Here is a 20007-nt window from a genome sequence, read left to right as displayed (position 1 = left end):
CTGCCTCCCCAGCTCCCTCCCGTCCGTGACCGAGCATCGCCCGGCGCTGCCGCCGTTCCAGCTCCCCCAGGCTCTGCAGCGCAGCACAGCCCGGGCGCGGCAGATGGCATTCGGCATCCGCTGCGAGAGCCGATGCTTTGCTCCCTCCTGCTTTTCTCCTGGGAGATGCCTTTGCCAGGATACTTCACAGTCCCTTAAAATAACAAATTCCTTCACTCTGGGGGTGGCACGAATGGCGGTGGGCGAGAGCGTGGACTTTAGGCTTTCTTCATGCTTCTGGAGCTTACAGGGGGGGTAAAGCTGCTGTGTTTTCTTTCTTTCCTTGTAATGGTAACAGGAGGGATGTGGAAATTGAGCTGCTGGGTTTTTAGGCTGAGATGGTCCGAGCCTCAGCTGCAGTGTCTGAAAGGACAATTCCAGCACAGGGCACTTCCAGGTGGGAGCCCACCACACTGCTTGCAGGGTGCGAGCAGCTCACCAGGAGAGGCACTAATCAATAATTATGGTCCTGTTTCATCATAAAATCAAATTACATCTCTCACCACCCTGATGAAGGAGGATTTTCCCCCTCCTGAGGCCACCCCCACCCCCCGAAGGATAAGTGCCACATGCTACCGGTGCGTAACAGGAGCTGGTCAGTCTCAGGGTCAGAGCCACAGTGCCGATGCCCAGCGGCTCTCAGCCCTAAAGCCAGGAGGGGTTGTTGCCATGGGAATGGAGCGGGGACTCGCAGGCAGCATCTGGAGTCTATGTGTTTCTGTGTCCGAAGCAGCTGGATTTGGATGGAAGCAAAACTAAAAGGAGGTGGCAAAGAGAGACAGAGGCACAGCAAAATGCATGCATGTTAGAGGAGGGACCTTCCCAGAATGAGAGTGCAGTGGGATACAGAAGAGCGGGGACACCAAACTGCCAGGCAGCGGTGGCTCGGCTTGGTGGGATAAACCTGATTTGCTGCTTTGACACTGGAAGCAAGTCCGGTGAAAGCCCAGCCGTAGCAAGATGGGATCTGCCTCCTCAACTTACCGCCCCAAGTGTATTTATTTGGATATTGATGGAAGAATTCAAAAGGTACTTTTACTGTTTTTCACGAAGTAGCGTCTCCGGACGGGCTGTGTTCGCTGCACGCCCCATTTCTGTGCCGGGAGTCGGACGCGTGTTCGTAACTCAGCGCCGGTGCGGGCTCCAAATCGCTTTTTAAGGGGAAGAGGGGGGAATCTGGAGTGGCTTCTGCTTTGTACACGGATGTTTATTTGAAGGGAAGGGGAGGCTGGCAGAGGGGAGGGCTGGGCGCTGCCAGCGTTAACTCGCTGCCAGCATTCCCTGCCGGCGTGGGGATCCTCGGTTCGCATCCCTGCTTCCTCTCCCGGAGCCGCGTCGCGACGTGTTTACAAAGTTTTGCCTGTGGCGAGGCTTTCCCGCAGGCAGTGGGAAAGCACCGAGTCCTTTGGAGATTGGCTGTCCGGAGGGTTTTGGGGATGGGCATTTTGCTGCTGCCCCGGCGAAGGGCAGGCGGGGCCGGGCTGCGGGGCCGCGGCATCGCCGGGGGCTGCGGGGGCCCCGCCGCCTCTGCCAAATTGTTCGTGAAATGCTGATAAACCTTAATTAAAACTTCACCGCTTGTTTGGTTAACCACGGTTCACAGCACAGGAGGAACCGCGGGAGAAATGTGTTCTGGCTGGAGGGAGAGCTCGCACGCTGCCGGGCTGACAGCCCACTGCTTTTAAAGAGGAACAATCCGCCGCGTTTCTGCAAGTCTCTTTTCCTTTCTTTGTTTTTTCTGTCAGCAATTCCTTGGCCACAAACCAAGTGCCTTTTCAGTAACAGAGCGCTGCTGCGAGGCTCTCAGATCAAGTAAACTCTGACTTGCAAAATGCAAATGCCTCTCGTCTTCCTGCTCTAAATTTTCATTTCATCCATCCCCGCCCTTAGTTTCTCCTTTAAAAAGAAACAGTAGAGATGTGCTTTCTCTTCCCTCCCCTTTGCTGTGTGCTCACCGAAGTGAGGTAAATGGAGAGCTGATACTCACAGTCCCATCCCACCACGCACGTCTCCGTTGTCGCTCACTGCCCTGGAGACCCACCGCGACCGCCAAAGTCGTGTCCTCAGCAACAAGACCTTGGAGAATCCAAATCTGTGCCAGATTCCCCAGAGAAGGCTGCTCCTCCTCATCTGTCTTAGGCGTGATGATGGTCCTTCTGCCACCGCGGGATCGTCTGTGCCGGCTCTGCTGAGCTGAAGGCACTGATTCCTTTGCCAGGGCTTAATGAATTGCTTGCCTGATGACCCCTCGAAGCAAGGATTGTATGAAGCTCCCTGGTACCTGTACAGTTCAGTACAAAAATGTTGCCACATTTTGAAAGGATGGTGAGTGTTTCCATAGATGTCAATAAAGCACATGTCATCTATACTGGTTCAAAAAAATACAGCATTTCTCAAAGCAGCCTCTGGAGAGTACTTTTAACACTAAAAACACAGAAGAGGCACAGTCACATGAGCAAGCAAATGCAAACCCAGGCGGTATTAAAGGGGTTTAAGCTCGATAAATGTTATCTGTTTCCTTTGTCAGATGTAAAATTCCATCTGTGCAATGTTTGGAAGGATTCCTGAAGTAAAAGTGCTGTGTAAATGGGGTTCACCCAGCGGTAAGCAGGGCATATCTCAGATTCTCCTGTGCCTCAGTAACAACATCATTAGAAAGAAGCTGAAGGGGAAAAATAAAGCAACGGCCCTTAATCTTTCAAGGAATGCAGCATTGGAGGCTGTTAAAGGGGACTCATTAAATCAATGCTAAGCTACTTGTCAACCAGTGAGGAGGTATGAGCTTCATCCTAACAGCACTTGGTGAGTCTGAAAGGGCTGAGCTCCAACTTGCAACTGGTGCTGGGCATCAGAGTCGAGTAGAACTGGACATCCTACCACAGCACGAGTTCTGGTGGCAGTTCTTCTGCAGGCAATGTTGTGTTTCCATGGCCTTATCCTGAATTTCTACTGGGCTCGGCCGCAGGGTGTGCTGCTGAATTTGGGAGAAGTTGTTTCACCTCAGAACCGGAGTAAACGAAATGACAAAACCGCCTCAGAGAACCTCTCTCTGCCTCCCCTGGGCACCTGAGCACTGCAGAGGAAGCGTTCTGCAACACGAGTGTGGAATTAAGCTAAGTAGGTTTGTGTGTTGGCAGGTCCACGGGGACACAGCAGGGAGGGCAAAGGGACACGGTGATTACGAAAGGAGAGTTTGCTGTCTTTGAAGTCCTTCTCAGGAGTTGCTAAAATAGAGGAAGCACCATCAGCAGGGGTTGAAAGCAAGACCACACCATGGCCAGCACATTCCAGAGGAACAGCTGAGGTCCATATCTTCAAGGCCAGTGCTAATGAACACCCAGGACTCAGGACTCCAGTAGCCTCCTGCAAGAGGGCAGTGGGAGTCTGGGAGGAGATGGAATTCCAGCCCAGTGCTGCTGTGCATCACTCCTGGGGAATCCTAGCCCTTGCCTCCACAACTTCTGCAGCTCCTGTGCTCTCCCCTTGACCCCATCCTTCCTGTGCCATAAAGGCTCCCAATTCTCTGTCACAGTTAGGTAGACTGATCTTTCTGAGGCATGAGCAGGGACAAAATGGCCTTCACCAAAGCTCACCACAGTGATGAGCTCTCCTGCAGTGAGCAGAACTGACTGAATATCTCCCCATGCTGGGACAGCAAGGGCTCAGCTTTGGGAGGGACCTGAGGTGACCCAGCCCAGCCCAGCTGACACCAGCCATGGTACCCCCACTGGCAGCTGAACTCAAGATCCCCAAAAAGGGTGCCTGCAGACTACTGGTAGCTGTGTCCCAGCCAAGGGGCAGGAGATGGGGGTCTCCCATGGGGCAGCCACATGCCAAGCAGGCACAGGTAGCACCAAATGTAGTAGGAGGCAGATGGGATGATCGTGCCAGGGATGTGGGAGAGGGAAGATCAAAGATTTTGTGGTGTTACGGCCACACACACAAATCTGTTTCAAAAAAGTCACTTGTTCTGGAAGTTGATTGAAAAATGACATTACAGCATAATGCACTTCCTTATCCAGCACCTGCATAAGGGGATGCTCACCTGGGGGAAACAAGCACCACTCAGTTTACTTATTTTTGAAGGATGCTCTTTCTCAGAGAGAGGCATCAGTTCATTGCCCGCCTGCCTGGACACACACGTGTACCTGGGACTGAGCACACAGGAGAACACATCCATGACCCAGCCCTGCCACAGCCTAGTCTGCTGCAAGGTGAAGGGCAAGATAGCAGGACAGGGGAAGCCATGGCTGTGTATCATACAGGATAAGGTGATCGCAACCTACCACCATGGGCTGGGATTTCTCATGGTTCCTGGAGTGCCACTAGATGGGGTCAAGCACCCAAACCCCCAAACTCGGCAGAGAGGTGAGGTTTGCCCTGCCACACTTAAGCTGTATCTGGAGTCTTATTTTCCTTCATAAGGTTATTGTTAACCCTTTGGCTGCATTTTTAAAGAAAAACTCCTCTTTAATCTGTTTTGAATTAAAAATTCATCAGCAGGAAAATTTCCCCCAGCTCATGCCTAATCTTTTTTTCCATGAAGAAACTACTGGGAACATTTTCTTTTGACCTTTGAGATTTAAATGGCAGCAGAGCTGGACCAGCCAGTGGCCTTATTCTCAGCTGGGTGGCTTCATGGCTTTCCTTTTCAAATGTCACAGGGTAATGGCTTTGCTTACAGAGTTGCAAGGAGTTCCTCTGAGAAAAATGCTTAATTCAAGAGGATTTCTGTTTCCAGTGACTTAATCAACAGCATATTTGTAACAAGCATGGAAAATCAGAGGGGTACAGAGCCTGAACTGACTGGAAAAAAAGAAAAGGAGTGCTGCCTTTGTCAAGGATTCCATGAAATCACTCAATGTTGTATTTTCCACCTCTTCAGAAAGCAAAAAATTTTGGAGTGATTTTGGTGGGTTATTGAGTCATTCTGGATGTGTAACAGAGAAATTACCTTCTTTTTTTCTCTCAAAGGAATGTATTGAGTTCAGGCTTTCTGGGTGTCTACTGAACTAAGCCATCCACATCCACTGTTCTTGGAACACAAGGAACAGACCAAGGCTCAGGCAGCACTTTGGTGTCGTTGGTTGTTGCATCAAAACATCAGCATGCAGGAATCATTTCTGTCATGTGAGCTTTTCTTTTGAATTAAAGCAACAGCATCTGTGGTATAAATGCCGAGACTCCAGCAAATCCAACAGATTTTTCCAAAGCTCACCATGCTATTTTTAACATGCCAAACTGGATTCAGACTGAAAACAAAACACAGAAGAAAAATAATGGTGTGATAATTCCTTCAAGGCAATTAAATACTTTTGCATCCTGGTGACTCAGCACATGGACCCCATCCCTTGTCTGTTTGGACTGAGGATTTAGGGGAACACCCTTTCACCTGCCAACCATGAAAGGGTTGCACAGGGGGATGTTCATGGGCAGTCAGGACATGGACACCTCTGGGTTCTGCTCTGTCCAGCCGGTGTTCACAAGTTTGCCCATGAAGTGGCAAGTTGGTGCCAAATCCTGCTTTAGCACCATGAGGCAGAAATACGGTTTTGTGTGATCAAGGCCATTTTCTTGGTGCTGGAAGGCCTCTGTGGGTGCAGGAAGGTACAAGGTAGCACAGTCTGAGTCTGATCAGTGGTCTTGGCTCACCTTGGCTTTCTGATTTCAGCTGGCCCTGGTGAATTCAAAGTCCCTCCTAGATGTTCTTGTAAAGCAACAGGAAATGAATGGCAGGTTCCTTAGTCTCCATCACATGACAGCACATAAACATTTTAAGGAGTAAAAGTGGCTTAAAACTTAAAAAAAACCTGAAAGATAATGTCATACTTGGTGTCTCTCTCTTCCCCTACTCCCCCTCTCCTTCCTCCCCAGCGACGGCTCCTCAAAGCATTTGGGGGAACAAAACAATCCCAGCACAGCTCCATAATTCCAGCATAGCTCCTTAATTCTTCCGTATCCATCACCCAGAAAGGCTTGCTTGCTGCTCTTTATCTTCCTGAAGTCACAGTCAGTCTAATATGTTTGTTAGAGTTTATGTTCACACTGGTAAGGACAAAGGGTGAGTTTAACACTCAGTTTAACACTTTATTGGTAGGTAACTCAAGTGTTACCCACGAGTTTGGACAAGCCAACCACAGCAACTTCTGTTCTTCATATACAACTCCTCTGGCTCAGGACATGCAAGACAAAAAACATGTCTAGCACCTTCCTCAAACATACGTCTGCAGCTCCAAGTTGGCTTTTCACTGGTCTCTCTCCACACCTGCTTTTCCTTACTCTGTTGAACATTACCCTTCTAACAGTCCTACATTATCAAGCACATTGCAATGTCAGACTTTAATTATGAGAGGAGTTTTGAAACAAACAGCCTGGCTTCACTCATGTTGAGTGAGACATTTGGTGCTGAAGCATCCTTATTCAGTTTACAAAACATTTCAAGCCTAATGCATTCATGTGCTTCAGGGTTAATTGCACTTAGTATTCCATTAGCAGCAAATGTGTGTCCTTCTTATGCTAAGAAAAAACAGTATAGACATTTGTGTTGTCATAGGCTGAAATAGTTTTATTAAATAGGAAACTAAATATGAAAATAAGAAACTTCCAGCTCAGGCCCTCACAACAAGCTTTGCTGGTTCCTGGTTATATTCTGCTATTAATTATTACCACTGAGAGACTGAATATTAGCAATATGTCCCTTAGTGTAGTCATTAGGTAGCACAAGGCTTCTTTTAATGTGATCTTCCTTCTTCTATGAGCCCCTTCCTTCTTCTCTGACTCTAAAAATTAATGAGATCCTTGCTCATAGGGAAAGACCTAACCTCTGCTGTGCTGTCCCTTTCAATGGACCTCCTAGACTGTCCTGGGATCACATATATGAGTGTATCCTAGACATTACTCTAAAAAGAGAAAGTTTTCTTCTCTAAAAAGAGAAAAACAACTTTTCCCATAGCTCTTTGTTCAGGGATGTTATAGAGAAGGGAATTGCGACTCACCACATGCCTCCGGATCCTGGTACATCAGCTCTGTCTGGCAGCTCTTTTTTCTTACTTTAGAGTAATGTATATAATTAGCAACTAAGGGGATTTACCCCAGTTAACCATTAGCCACAGCCATCTCCAAGTTAGTGGTGATGCTCCAAATTAGTCACTCAGGTTCCCCCATAGTCCCTGGTACCTCCAGGGGATGATTCATCCCATCTTGAAAGTGGGTTTTGGAGACATGTGGGCTAATTTACCATTTGGAAGTTGTCCTGTTTCTCTTGTGGCAAGAGAGGAGCTCTAGCAGAGAGACACACATGAGATGCTGAACTTGTGGAGAGTTGAAGTTATGTCAGGCTAATCCCACCCGTGCGTTCCACTGGGGTGTCATGTTGAAAGGAACATTGTCAAGCCATGTCCCTGCTCAAAGGTGTGAATCAGCAGGACTGCAGAGCTCCATCTGCTGAGAGGAGAACATCTACCACATCACTCATCCTCTGACAGCAGCAGTGTCTGAAGTGCCTGTGGGACTTTTCAGTTTTGCTCAGACTCTCAGCTGAGGGGTCCTCATGTTCCCTCCCCCACACATGTACATGCACACATGCACTTATTCTCTGTTCTCTTGCAGAAGCTGCCACTGCATCAAACAGATGGCAAATCTGGCAGACTATTTTTAATACTGCCTAACACTCAGAGCTTAGATAAATGAGTGGTTTTCTGAGTTTCAGCTGTTAATTAGTGCAAGAAATAAAAAAGAGACAGATAATTTTGATATCTGGCTCATGTTATGTTTGTATCTGATTTCAAAGAGTGAGAAACCTGGAAGATGTTTAGAAATGGAATTTTAAGTAAGGCTTCTGTTGGATATTGGGGACTAGGACTGATAGGTCATTTATTGATATTTTTGGGTGAAGACCTATTTGCTTACATGTCTAGAAATATCAATTTCTTCCAATGATTCCTAGAGAGTGATATCTAAGACTTGTGGTTCCTGCTTCATTTTTATATGGACAACAAAGACCACTGGGAAGAGAGGGAAAAATCATAATGAAATGTTTCACATCAGCCTTTTGCCTTCGCAGTTCATAAATCCTCCATGAAAGCTGCTCTTACAGAACCAGCAGCAATTTTCACAGTCCATGCAAGATACATAACTGAGTTTTACAAGAGTCATTTCTGACACACTGTCCTCCAATCTTATTTAGTGAAGGATTATAATTTAGATTGTTTCAACTCTGCAATTTCATCCCTGACTCTGAACATTGCTTACTGAGCTGAGTGAAAGGCATCACCAAGTGCTAAAGTATTGAACACATCAGGTTGAGCCCAGCAAAAAGAGGTAGAACTGGAAACTGAGGTCACTCTGGCTTCAAAAATATTTCTGCATTATTTATTTAGGAATCATACTAGGGTAAAAAAGTCAAACTGAAGTTAAATTCTTGGAAGAAAACCCAATTATGAACAGCAGATCAGAACAGGATTACATTGTGGACAGGGTTTGCTGTTTACAGAGAGGATTAGCTGTTCTGAGGATCAAATATAGAACAGAAATTGGATTTGTAAGCTGTGTTTTTACCCATCCTATCTGAAAGCAAAATATAATGTGATTAGTTGTAAACTGGTAGGTTGCAGAGTATGTGCACAATGGTCCCTTAGTAATATCTCCATCAGAGTCCTGAATCTGAACTGCCTTTCTGTGGGAAAGTCAGACAGAGTGCTAAGGCTCTTAATCCCTACTCTTCTTGAGAGGCGTTTTTAAATCCTTATCCTAGAGCAAAGGTGGATACTATGGATTAGCAGACAATGGCTCCTTATTTCAGGTGAAGATGTTTCAAAAGATTTGGAACTGTGTCCAGGAAGGAAACCATTCCCACAGAAGTGAGCTCCAGGCCAGGAACCAGGCATCCCCATCGAGCCATGATGTCCTACTTTGCAGTCACTGCATCCTTCATCAAAATATTATTTCCACTCCAAAAAACCTCAGTTATTATTCATCTGCTTTTCCCCCATTTGCGTCACATTACTTTCCAAGGCAGAGAGACAGCATTCCCCACTTAAATTGAATGACTGCCTCTTGGTCTTGGTGGAGACTAATTCAGAAAAACAAGTTAAACATTCAGTGAAAACTGGTTTTCCTGTCATTTTTTTCTACACATGACAGAATCATAGGATAGTTTGAGTTGAAAGGGACCTTTTGAAAGAAAGACCTAAAATGAGAAGGAACATTTTCTACTAGGTCGGGTTCCTCAGAGTCCCATCCAACATAGCCTTGAATGCTTCCAGGGATGGGCCATCCACCATCTCAGAAGTTTTGCCAACATTAACAAGGACAGAAATATGATATCATGGTAACTCTCAAACTGGGGAAACAAATTTTTTGCAGATGCTGCATCACTTTCGAGGAATACATTCTTTTCCTCCTGGCACCAATCCAAGGGAAATGCAATTAACAGGGTTTATATGTGGCTGATTTTCTTCATGGCATTTGGTCATCAATCTGCAAGCTGAAGCAGAGGCCTCTGTTTCCCTTTCCCATGCAGTGTATCACTGCTGTGACTCTGCTTAGACATGATTTACTTTCAGAAATGACACTGAAAACTGAGTGTCTTTTGTTGTCTGGTCTTGCAGCAGGAAATACTGTCTGTGTCCACCCTTTTTCCTAGAAGGTGGTTCAGAAGGTTCATCCTTGGCTTTTTTGGGCTGTGCTGACCTGAATGACTATGCACTTTTTTGATGTGTATTATGAGGAAACCTGGAATTTCATTATAGGAAACCCTATGCATGCATGATCTCAGCTCACTGCCACAGCCGTAGAAACTGCTGTGGTCTCCTGTCTTTGGCCTCTGTTATGCTGCACAGCATGGTCTCAGTCCTGTCCTGTCCTAAGCAGGGATAACTTCCAGCACCAGGCATGAATGCAGGGAATGAGGTGCTGTGAGACACGTTGCAGTGGTGGCTTCTCACTCAGTGTAGGAGCAGGGACCAAAGCATGACCATGACCGTGGGTCAGAGGCAGCTGACACAGATCTGAAGGGAAACAAAGTTCCTCAGTGCTGACTGTGGGTCTGGATCAGACAGACAGAAACGTGACATCACAGAGACCCAGCCTGACCAGGAATGGCCTTAGGACACCTGCCCAAGGAAATCTTCACAGGACTGGGTGAAATGCTCAACTCTGCAGCTTATGCCAGCAGGGCTGTCTGTCCTCAAAGCTGCAGGTCAACCACCTGCAGGTCACGGGAGAACCCACGTGTCCCACATGGCTGAAATGTGGCCAAGTGTCCCTGTATTGCCTTCATGTTGCTGTTGTCCCCGCAATGATAATGGACTCCAGGCAAATGGGATTTCTATACTGTGTTGGAGCCATCAATAGGACACAGTGCTGTCCTCCCATCTCTCTAAAATACATTCCAATTGTATTCCATCAGCATAACTGGCATTGACTTTGTTGGGAACATGAACCTGCAGACAATAACAGGAATAATTGCGTATTGCTGGGAACCATCTGAGGCTGGCTGCTGTGTTTTAGAACAGAAGGGAGATGGGCAGAAAAGCTCAGCAGGATGCAAGAGAACAAAACTTTAATAGCATGTGCTTTTTGATTGAAAACCCCAACTGGCTGAGGACAACCATCGTGAGATGGGTATCAAAGTGCAGTGGGTGATTCACAAATCCACTTGTAGCAAACTCAACTGAAAACACCAAGTATGGAAAGCTAAAAAGCATGTATGGAGATAGCTTGTGATCTAGTGTCACAGTCTTTGTTTTTCTTCCCACTCTTTCACTACTACATGGAGTAAAAAGTAATATTAAAATTCATCCTCAGTGCTCTGAAAGCTCCTATTGCTTTCTGTGCATCAGGCCAGCTTTCTTACCTTTAATGTTTTTTTTTTAATATTTTTTCTCGTTTCTTCTCTTGTCTGTCCCGGTCAATAATAATTGATTTCCAGGAGAAGGAACCTCAATACCTGAAATAGCACTCCTGACACATCACAAGCCTTTCCCTTCTGTTCAGTTGCAGTTAACATCACCTGCTCAGTTACTGTATGTACCAGTTGTTGTACTCTCAAATATTCTGTCAGCCAGTTTTAGCAGCTATTGGTCTGGCAGAATGCTGTGTTCTGCTATGAGCAGGATTTCAGCCCTATCTGAACTCAATTGGCAATGTTTTATTGCTTTGATTACTGCTGTATTTTAATAACCAAGGGTCAATCACTGGGCAACACAGACTTTTAAAACACACCCGTTTCTCCAGCAGCAGTTACCACCTACCTCAGCAATCAAGTCCTTCATGTTTTATAAAGATACTGCCTGGAGTAATCTCATCTGGATCAGAAAACAGGGAAGGTGGGTGTGAGAGTACATACCGGTCACAGCAACCTCTGGAAGTGGCCTCTGTCATCCTCTTCTCTGCCACAAAACACCTGATGCTTCACTCAAGAGTAGGAGTGATCTCCCACCAGTGAAAACTGAGGGCTGTAGCTTTGTGAAGTGTCAGTGCATTGCCAGGACTAAACAGCTGGGCCAAATCTTGTCATGTTGTCCCAACTCTCCTCCTACTTCAGGCTTGTGATGCCCCAAGCTCTGCCAGGCATTAGCAGCCTCTCACTGGCAGAGCATCCCATGGGCTCTCCTGTGGCTTCTCCTTTGCCCGTGGCAGAGTTCTGGTCCAGCCCGTTCAGGTGAGGGATTTCCCCTGGTGTCTGAAAAGGCACCTTAGAGAAGACACATTCGTACAGTTTAGGAATTGAAGCACTCAAAGGCCAAGGAGTGAGGCTGCAGGCTTAATTACCTCCTGGCACCTGCACCTTTCAGGAGAGTCTTTAATTAGATGATATGTTATTTTTCCAGCATGATCCTTGCCTTGCTGAACATACAAGGCACTCATTTTCTGGGTCACCAGCCTCAGGGCTGCTCTGTGGCCATGCACATCCCATGTGTCTGGGATGGGTGGCAATGGTAACTGTGCCTGTGAATGTGGAATACTGGAAGTGGTTGAAGGGGGTGGAAAATCGCATTTCCAGCAAGGCACTTGCAAGGAGAGGAGAATTCTGATCTCAAGCTCCCTGTGCCTCACATCTCATCTGTGAAATACCACTTTCTTGCTCCTCCTGAGTTTTGCAATTAGGCTTCCACATGTCCCTTTGAGCTGCTGCATCCTGATCCCAGAGGCTGTGTCACCCTTTCTCCTTGTGGGATAAGGGAGGGAAGGTACCCTTCTCCACACCACTGCTCCTCCACTGCAAGCCCCTGCAGCCGTCCCATTAACACCAGCAGCCCCAGACAAACCATTCCCACTGCTTGCTCCTGTTCCTGGCTTTGGGAAGGTGAGCTGGACCCAGTTGCAATGAGACACTTTATTTCCATGGCATGTTCAAAGCCTCTACAACAGTCACTCACCCAGTGAGTTTTTTTCTGAGAAAAGAGACCCAACACTGGTAGAAGCCCTCAAATTCAATCCTATAATCTTATGTCTGCAGTTTCTTTTTATTCCACCCACACTTGCTTTTTCCACTGGCAGTGCTGATGTTTTTCGATCGCTACTTTTTCCCCAATATGTCCATTAAGAACAAGACTTTTGGTTCAGAATACTGAAAGATTTGATAGTGCAGTGTGTACCCACAGAGGACACATGAGTTTGGAATGAAAGCCACCTCAGGGACTTCGGTCAGTGGAGCACATACATCCTATAACCACATATTTATTGAAAGGGGAGACTCCTCATGCAGAGTGCTGCTGTTGAATTCTTGTTTCCTTTCAGAGGCAGTATGCTGTGTCTGAATTAAAAAAAAAAAATCAAATTAGGACTCCTGGGTTCCATTTCTAGCCTGCCACTTACCCGTGATAAGTCACTGGGCAAGTCATTTATCATAAATAATCTTCAGATTGTAGAGCTGAAATATTGCATGTGGGTGTAGTGAGACTGATGAAAAGTACTATAATGGTATTATTAAGGTCCTTTCTGCACTCTGGCTGCAAAAGAGATTCTCAAACAGGGAGGGCCATCACCCACATGTTCTGATGGACACAGGAATCTTGGGAAAAATCGTGGCATTGGAATGGGTCACTGAAGGTCATATAGGTGTGGGATCAGAGCATGTTGTGTTCCTAGATGTACTGCTCAGTCTTCTCTGCATAGAGGTTGTCTGGTGTGTGTGGAAGGGTGGGAGGATGAAGTGTTTGGGAGGGATGGGAAGGTAACAGTGGCAAATATTGTAATTCCAAATATGAGATCTGACTGAGGAGCAGGAATAATAAAACATGACAGCTGGCAGAAAATTTGGCCTTCTGCTCAGTTTAAAGTTAGCATGTGCTGGTATAGTCCTAAGCAGTGCCCTTTTATAACATCCAAGGACTTCCCCAAATCTGGGCTGTTTTATTCCTAGATCTGGGCCCTTGCATCCTAAAATTTACAATCCTTATCATCCTGCAGCAGCACTGCATTATCAGAAACCTTTTGCTCTCAGTTCACTATTCATTCAATACTTCATTATTGCTCTACTTCTGAACAGCAATTAGGTCTCCAGGGCTTGCTTGCTTTATCAAAAAAAGACACAGGTATTAAACAGGAGTAGAGAAATATTTCGGCTCACAAGTCAAATCAGATAATTGAAATCACAGAGTGTGCCTTAAAATTAGCCAAGTTCATGCCTGAATAGAGTTCATATCTCCCTGGGAACTAATCGTCCTTCATCTTCATTTTTCCCCCTGCTGCTGTCCCGTTTGGAAGGTGATCTTCAGTAAATACTGCAACTCCAAAGATATCATGGACCTCTTCTGCATTGCAACAGGATTACCACGGTGGGTCTGAGTTTTCACTTGTGACATTCATTTCCCTTTTGTTTCTTTCCTTCTGGGAACAATTTAAAGATAGGCCCCAAATGATTTATTTAGCAGCTATTCAGGCTTCTTTCTCATTCCAGTCTGCTGTAAGAAGAAACTGGGACAATCCAGAGCTGGAAAAGTGTGGAAGCTCTGGCAGGGCACTGAGCCACTTCAGTGCTGGCTGTGCTTGAGGAACAGAGTGGAACAGAGAAGATATAGTCTAAAATACTAAAACCAAATGCAGAAGCCCATCCCTGAGTGCACACAGATTGTGTACACCTACCAGTTATACCTCAGCACTACATTTTTGCCCATATTGAAGGAAATGCAACCATATTATTAGAATCTATGTTTAAGGGGGAAATTTGAGTCCAATGAGAATCATTGCCACTAGGTGACAAGCTTTCTATTTAGATTTAGTACAATCTAATCAGAGGTGTGGGATAGTCAAATACAAAGAACCCCAGCAGAGCCATTTTATTGAACATAAATATCCCCAAATCCATTGCCTGTGCCAAGTATTTCCTAATACATTATCCTGCAAAGTCCATATACCCCTCCTAGTTTCCTCTAGGGTTTTTTTTCTCTTATCTTCAACCCAGAGAGCAGCATCCAGCTGAGACCTCCATGTTGAGAGAGGTCCAGGATCATGGATCCTGGACCCATGTGTCACTGGGAGAGGTTGGTGTGTGGTGGAGGGTGTCACAGTGTAACATCCCTTCATTTCTGTACCACATGTCCATGGGAGGGGAGGGAAGCCCCTTAGTCACCTCTGGCATCATGGCTTTATTTCATGACTCCAGGTCTGAGGATTTAAAGATAAAATCGCGTGTATTGTCTCAGAATTTGCATAAGTTTCTGGACAGAATTAATGCCTTTTGCTGTTTATTCTGACTGTTTCCTCCCATTTGACATTAGAGAGGTTAGTAACTCTCATTTGCCCATGGTGTCAAACACTTCCACTCCATCACCCCGGAATCTTTGTTTAGCAGTTTTAGTTATTCCTGATCAGGGTGTTCACTGCACATTTGGCATTTTATTTGCATCAGAAGGTTTCCAAAGGACTGTGCATTTCAACCAGGCTCCTGGAGTGAAAATAAACCTCCAAGGTTTACATCTGAGCCTGTGAGATCACACTTAGCACAGTATTGGAAAAAAAAAAATGCAAAACCACAGCAACCCCATGTTCAACAAGACATTTCTTTGGTCTGTTTTGGTAAAAGAGTAAATAAATAATTTGAAGATGTTTGTAGCACCAACAGTCATTTGTATGGTGTGAGTCAATACATAGCTGCTGAGTCAATGTATCAGAAAACTCAGCTTTTTCACAGAAATTATAAGTCAGTGAGTCAGCATAAAAAAATGAGTTAGGAGGAAGCAAAGTCGGCTCTGAGATCAAAGATGGTCAGGCTTTGCATCCCTGGTAACTGAAGTGGTTGGAGCATCAAGCCTACCCTGTCCTGTGCTTTGACCCTTTCTGCACTGAGGTAATGCAGGTCCCAGACAGTTCCAGGCCAGGGAGAAGGTTTCAGCCAGCATTTCTAGGTCAAATAATCCTCCTTGGAATATGCTTTTCAGGAACACGACAATCTCCCTTTTGACGGCAGACAATTGCATGGTGTCCATTGATCCGACAATGCCTGCAAACACAGAGAGGTAAATCTTGCTGCCCCCTGCTCTAAAAAACCAGAGTCAAGCCTAAGGGAAGGGGTTGGCTGCCTGCAGATGCCTTTTGTGTGCAGTGGGAGGTGAGTATCTCCCTGGAGCGAGGGGGATGGCAGTAAGAAATGCATTCTGGCCTATAACACTAATGCCTGCTGGTTTTGAAGATTTTTACTTGTTTTTAAAGCAGGAATATTTGAGGAAAAAGTATCCCTTTCAAGTAATTAATGTAGAACATCTGTTCCCATCCCTCCCTGTTAGCTGTCAAGGCTCTGAGCTCCTTTGTTCCCCACTCCTTATTGCTCTGCTAGGACACAACCAAGGGGTTACTTGAAAAGTTAAGTCAATGTCTTTGGTGAGCTTAGGTCTCTTCCTGTCTTTGGCCCTTCCCATCTCCAAATTCTTTTCTCATTTTTCTCTTTGTTTTCCTTTTGGTTGCCCAGCCTGGCACTTTCAGATTGACACTGACTGCTACCAGTTACTCCTTGTTTAAGTATTTCATTATTGTTTATCTCTGCCATTACTCTCACTGATACCATGTGGTGGAGCCCCAGCAGTTGGGAGGGAGCTCCATCACTGGACAATGTTCAAACAGAGCAGAAAGATCATCCCCACTACTGGAGGTCCCTTCTGACCTATCAGATTTCCTCGCTATCTCAGTCCACAAGCGGTCAAGGGATGCCAAAGAGGAGGCATTTTTGCCATGTTCATTGTGTGACCATACAGCACAAGAAAGTTGTCTCTACCTCTAATAAATTGGAGGGTTGTGTGTCCAGAAACATTGCTTGAAATACAAACTGCATTTTGAGTGTTTCTAACATCAACCCTCTCTGGCTCTTCCAGGTCTCCATACAAAGTGATACCTGTTGCCACTGAGCAGCTCTCAGGTAAAATGACCCTTTTGTACTGGATTTACTGAAGCTGAATTTGTGAACATTTGTATGTTGAAATGATGTGACTATGATGAAAGAAAGAAAGGTGATGGTGTCATGGCTGTGGCTATAGCAGAATAAAAAGTATTTGATCACAGTGTTCTGGAGGAAAGCTTACAAGATGTCCCCAGATTTCAAAGTATTTGAGGGTGAGGTGAATGGCTGAGGTCCAGGGGACTTTCCCCATGCCTAGCCCTGGTCTGACTCAGCACCCCTGATGCCCTGGGGAAAGTCTTGCATGGAGCAGTGGGGGTTTTTTTTAGACAATGTGTGAAAGCCTATCCTGCAGTGTTTTGTCAAACTTGTTCATCTCTCGGCAAAGCTCTGCTGGAAAGCTGAGCACAGCATTAGAGCCCCATGTTATTTCCAAATGGCTGAGGAGAGAACATAATTTCTGCTGTGGGCATGGTAGCTCTAAATGTGATAAATATTTAAATGCACCTGACAAGATTAAAGAAGGCTTGGGTAAAAGGACACATCTGGAACACATTCCCCAGGCACAGCACTGTTGTACTGCACAGGCAGGACCGAAATGGTCCTCCCATTCCTCTTTGCCTGCCAGTACCATGCTCAGGCCAGTAGCTCTCAGACACTGGAGCAGAACATTTGCTTGGGGCAATTCCTGTTGAGCATCTGGCTCATGTTTTTGCTCATCTGTGCAATTGCAGTGTCTCCTGCCACTCACATCAAGGCAGCCTGAGCAAGAGTCTGAGGCTGTACACTGTGGAGATATAAGGAACAGCTGCTGAGGCAGGGACTGCAGGAGGATACGAGGTGTCAGCTGGGGACACGGTTTGGGGCAGTAAAATGGGAAGATAGGAGAGACAAAGGGCAAGAGGTTAAGATTATCTTGGAAACACAGAGTGCACAGAAAGAACAAGAGTGAGATAGAAAGCCTGGAGCTGGAAAAGTAGTTTATAGGAATGGGTGAGTCTTTTGGTACATGAGTGATGCAGTTTTGCTGATCCCACCTCATCTTCTTCCTTATGCTGATTGCAAGTCCCACTTCTTCTTCTTGCTTAGGCTCCTGTATGGTGTAAGAAAATGTCTCACAGCCCTGTCGTCTTTTGGATAGGGAAGCACAGGGAACATCTGTAGGAAAAAGGGCACAGCAAGGCAGTGTAAGAGGATGTGGGGGAGGCAGGGAGGCAACAGTGGGGAGCTTGTGCATGCAAAGAGCAAAGGCAAATGGAGAGCAAAAAGAACAAAGAGGCTGTGAAACGGGGAGGGACTTAACCACAGTAAGATTTGTAACAATCCATAAACGGGTCCCATGTCAGTGATTGCTGCTCTTGCCAGAAGGAGGTAGTCAAAGCCAAGGGACACACGTGGCTGCCAACAGAAAAGAAGCTGTCTCCTAAACTATTTCCTTAATGTGACAAAGTCTGCTGGAACAGCATCACTCTTCTGGTCCAGGAGTCCCCTGTTTGCTTTATCAGGTCAGAGAAGGTGGGGTGGAGGGAGTGTCCCTGTGTACCAGCTGGTGTGGGTCACCAGTAGCCATTTGCCCCAAGACAAAGCCCAGCAAATGGGGCCAGCATGGCTTTACCAGAGAATGCCACTGTGTTATACCAGCTGGGAAGCTGACTGAAGGGCTTTCTAGAAAATCTACTTCTTTTTTTTATTCCCCTAACACGAAGCTAACCGTATATTTTTATAAGACCATGTATGACTTTTCGCACTCTCCCAAGGCCCTCGTTTTTCATTCCCAGCTGACAGCACATGGCTCTGCTTTGCACAGAACACAGCTCACTGTGTCAGCAAGATCTCTTCCCTCCCTGCATTTTAAAAAACAAAGATTTCTAAAGATCTAAGCTGAAAATGGCAAGAAAAATTCTGGCCATAGGTTGCCAAAGCATAAGACAGTCTGCTATGGAAAGAGGATGAAAGTTGAACTGAGTGTGATGGAACTAATGTTCTTTGGTATCTGTTTCTCTTTCACATGGGTTGTCATTAATCTTAAGCATTCCTGACATTTTGCTGAGAGTAGGAAGAATAAACAGACTGGGAAATTGTTCCTCTTCATTAAAAGAAAAAAAAATCTCTGCTCTAGTCTTCACTTCTGAAACAACTCTGCCTGTGTGATTCTGTTTCCCAAAGCAAGTCATCCAAATAGGTGCCAAAAAGGGGGTCACCCCAATTTTCACAGCAGTGGGAGGCAATGCACCTCTTTTCATCAGTCTCCCAGGCAGCTGGAGAGGAATGACACATACACCAGCAGAGGAAAGACTGTAAAAGGTGGGACTGGAAAATATGGTCCTTCAGGGGGAAAATATAAGCAGTGGCTTTTATCCAGCAGAGGAGATATCCACTAGAGGCCTGCTAAGAAACTGTTCTTCATTTCCTGGCCATAGTCATGGGAGAGGGTTGGGAATAAAAAAATTGTTCTTCCAGTGAGAGTTGGATGCAGCAGCAATTGCTGTATCAGGGGTCAGCTGTCTGCAAGGCAAAGGCAAAGGCTGAGCTGGCTCTGAGCCTGTGGGATTGTTGCATCACGTGTTGTCCCTCCTCCTGTGGCCCTGGACCAGGAGGCACATGGCTGTCCAAGCAGAGCACAAACACCCTGTGCCAAACTTCCTTCTCTCTGGGGTGTTTACACTCCCAAGCCCATTGAGCTGGAATCCTCTCCCTCCCAACAGCAGAAGAGCTCTGGGCTGTGTCCTCATGGCTCAAAACTCACAAACCAGTGGCTGTATTGTGGCTCTTAGTAGGGTTCAGGCACTCTGCAATATTGGTGGAGATGACAATTAAATGAACAAATCCTACTTGCAGCACGCTCTTGAGAAATAAAATTGAAGTCTGTCATGTTTCTGATAGTGCAGGGAAAGGAGCTGTTGTGGAGATCAAATGAATCTGATCCACTGCAGTCCTAAATGGGCAGGAAAACTGCACAGGGACTTTCCTACAGCTCCAGAGTTGGGGGGGGGGGGGGTTTGCTGCCCTCAGCAAAGCACTTGGGCAGCTGAACAAGACATTAAAGATCTCACCAGAGATATGACGTGAAAGAGAATAAGATGTGCTGAGTTATTCCCAGTCCTCTCTGCACCTCTCTGTCTCCAGCTTGTCCTGGTGGCTCCTTCAACACAAGCATCCCTGCATCCCTGGGGGAATAGGTGAGAAAAGCCAGAGAGAGCAGTGCCTCACTGGGATGGAGGCCAGCACATGAAGAGGGATCCCCACCTACCATTCCATGCCCAGCTGCCCAGGGATGGGATCCCAGCCATGCATCGGAGCTGCTTTGCCAGGCTGAGGCTGCAGCAGAGTCTTCACCTCCCACTTCACTTGCCACTCAGTTATTACCTTACTAACATGCTTTTCAGGATTGGCATGGAGGAAACCAATATTCCTGGGGCCTCTCCCCAGGAATATTGGCTTGCAGTGGGAGAAATAGCACAACCAAGATGTGTAGTTGCCTGCTGTGAGCTGCAGAATCAGTGCCAACCCTGCCTTGCCCACCACTGCTGAGCCCACCAGTGACTTCACCAAAGGTCTGCAGGGACTACTTTTTCCCCCTGGATGATTAAATACACAAGATCTTGTGCAGATTGCCACTGGTGAAGTGAAAGAAG

General features: G+C 46.3%; 1 protein-coding gene across 1 annotated transcript in view; it reads left to right on the top strand.

Moving 5' to 3' along the window:
• The first annotated feature begins 634 nt into the window (after window positions 1–634).
• The window catches only part of PDE9A (phosphodiesterase 9A), a 49561-nt gene continuing 30188 nt past the window's right edge, over window positions 635–20007 (top strand). The window contains exons 1-4 of the mRNA XM_071566288.1: window positions 635–1068; window positions 13750–13820; window positions 15423–15500; window positions 16350–16393. Of these exons, the coding sequence (XP_071422389.1) occupies window positions 1000–1068; window positions 13750–13820; window positions 15423–15500; window positions 16350–16393 (262 nt within the window). The 5' untranslated portion in view covers window positions 635–999. The remainder of the gene's footprint in view (window positions 1069–13749; window positions 13821–15422; window positions 15501–16349; window positions 16394–20007) is intronic.

Source organism: Pithys albifrons, chromosome 1, assembly GCF_047495875.1.
Source record: "Pithys albifrons albifrons isolate INPA30051 chromosome 1, PitAlb_v1, whole genome shotgun sequence".
Lineage (NCBI taxonomy): Eukaryota > Metazoa > Chordata > Aves > Passeriformes > Thamnophilidae > Pithys > Pithys albifrons.
The sequence above is the reverse complement of the archived record's forward strand: the minus strand, read 5'-3'. Positions and strand labels throughout refer to the sequence as shown.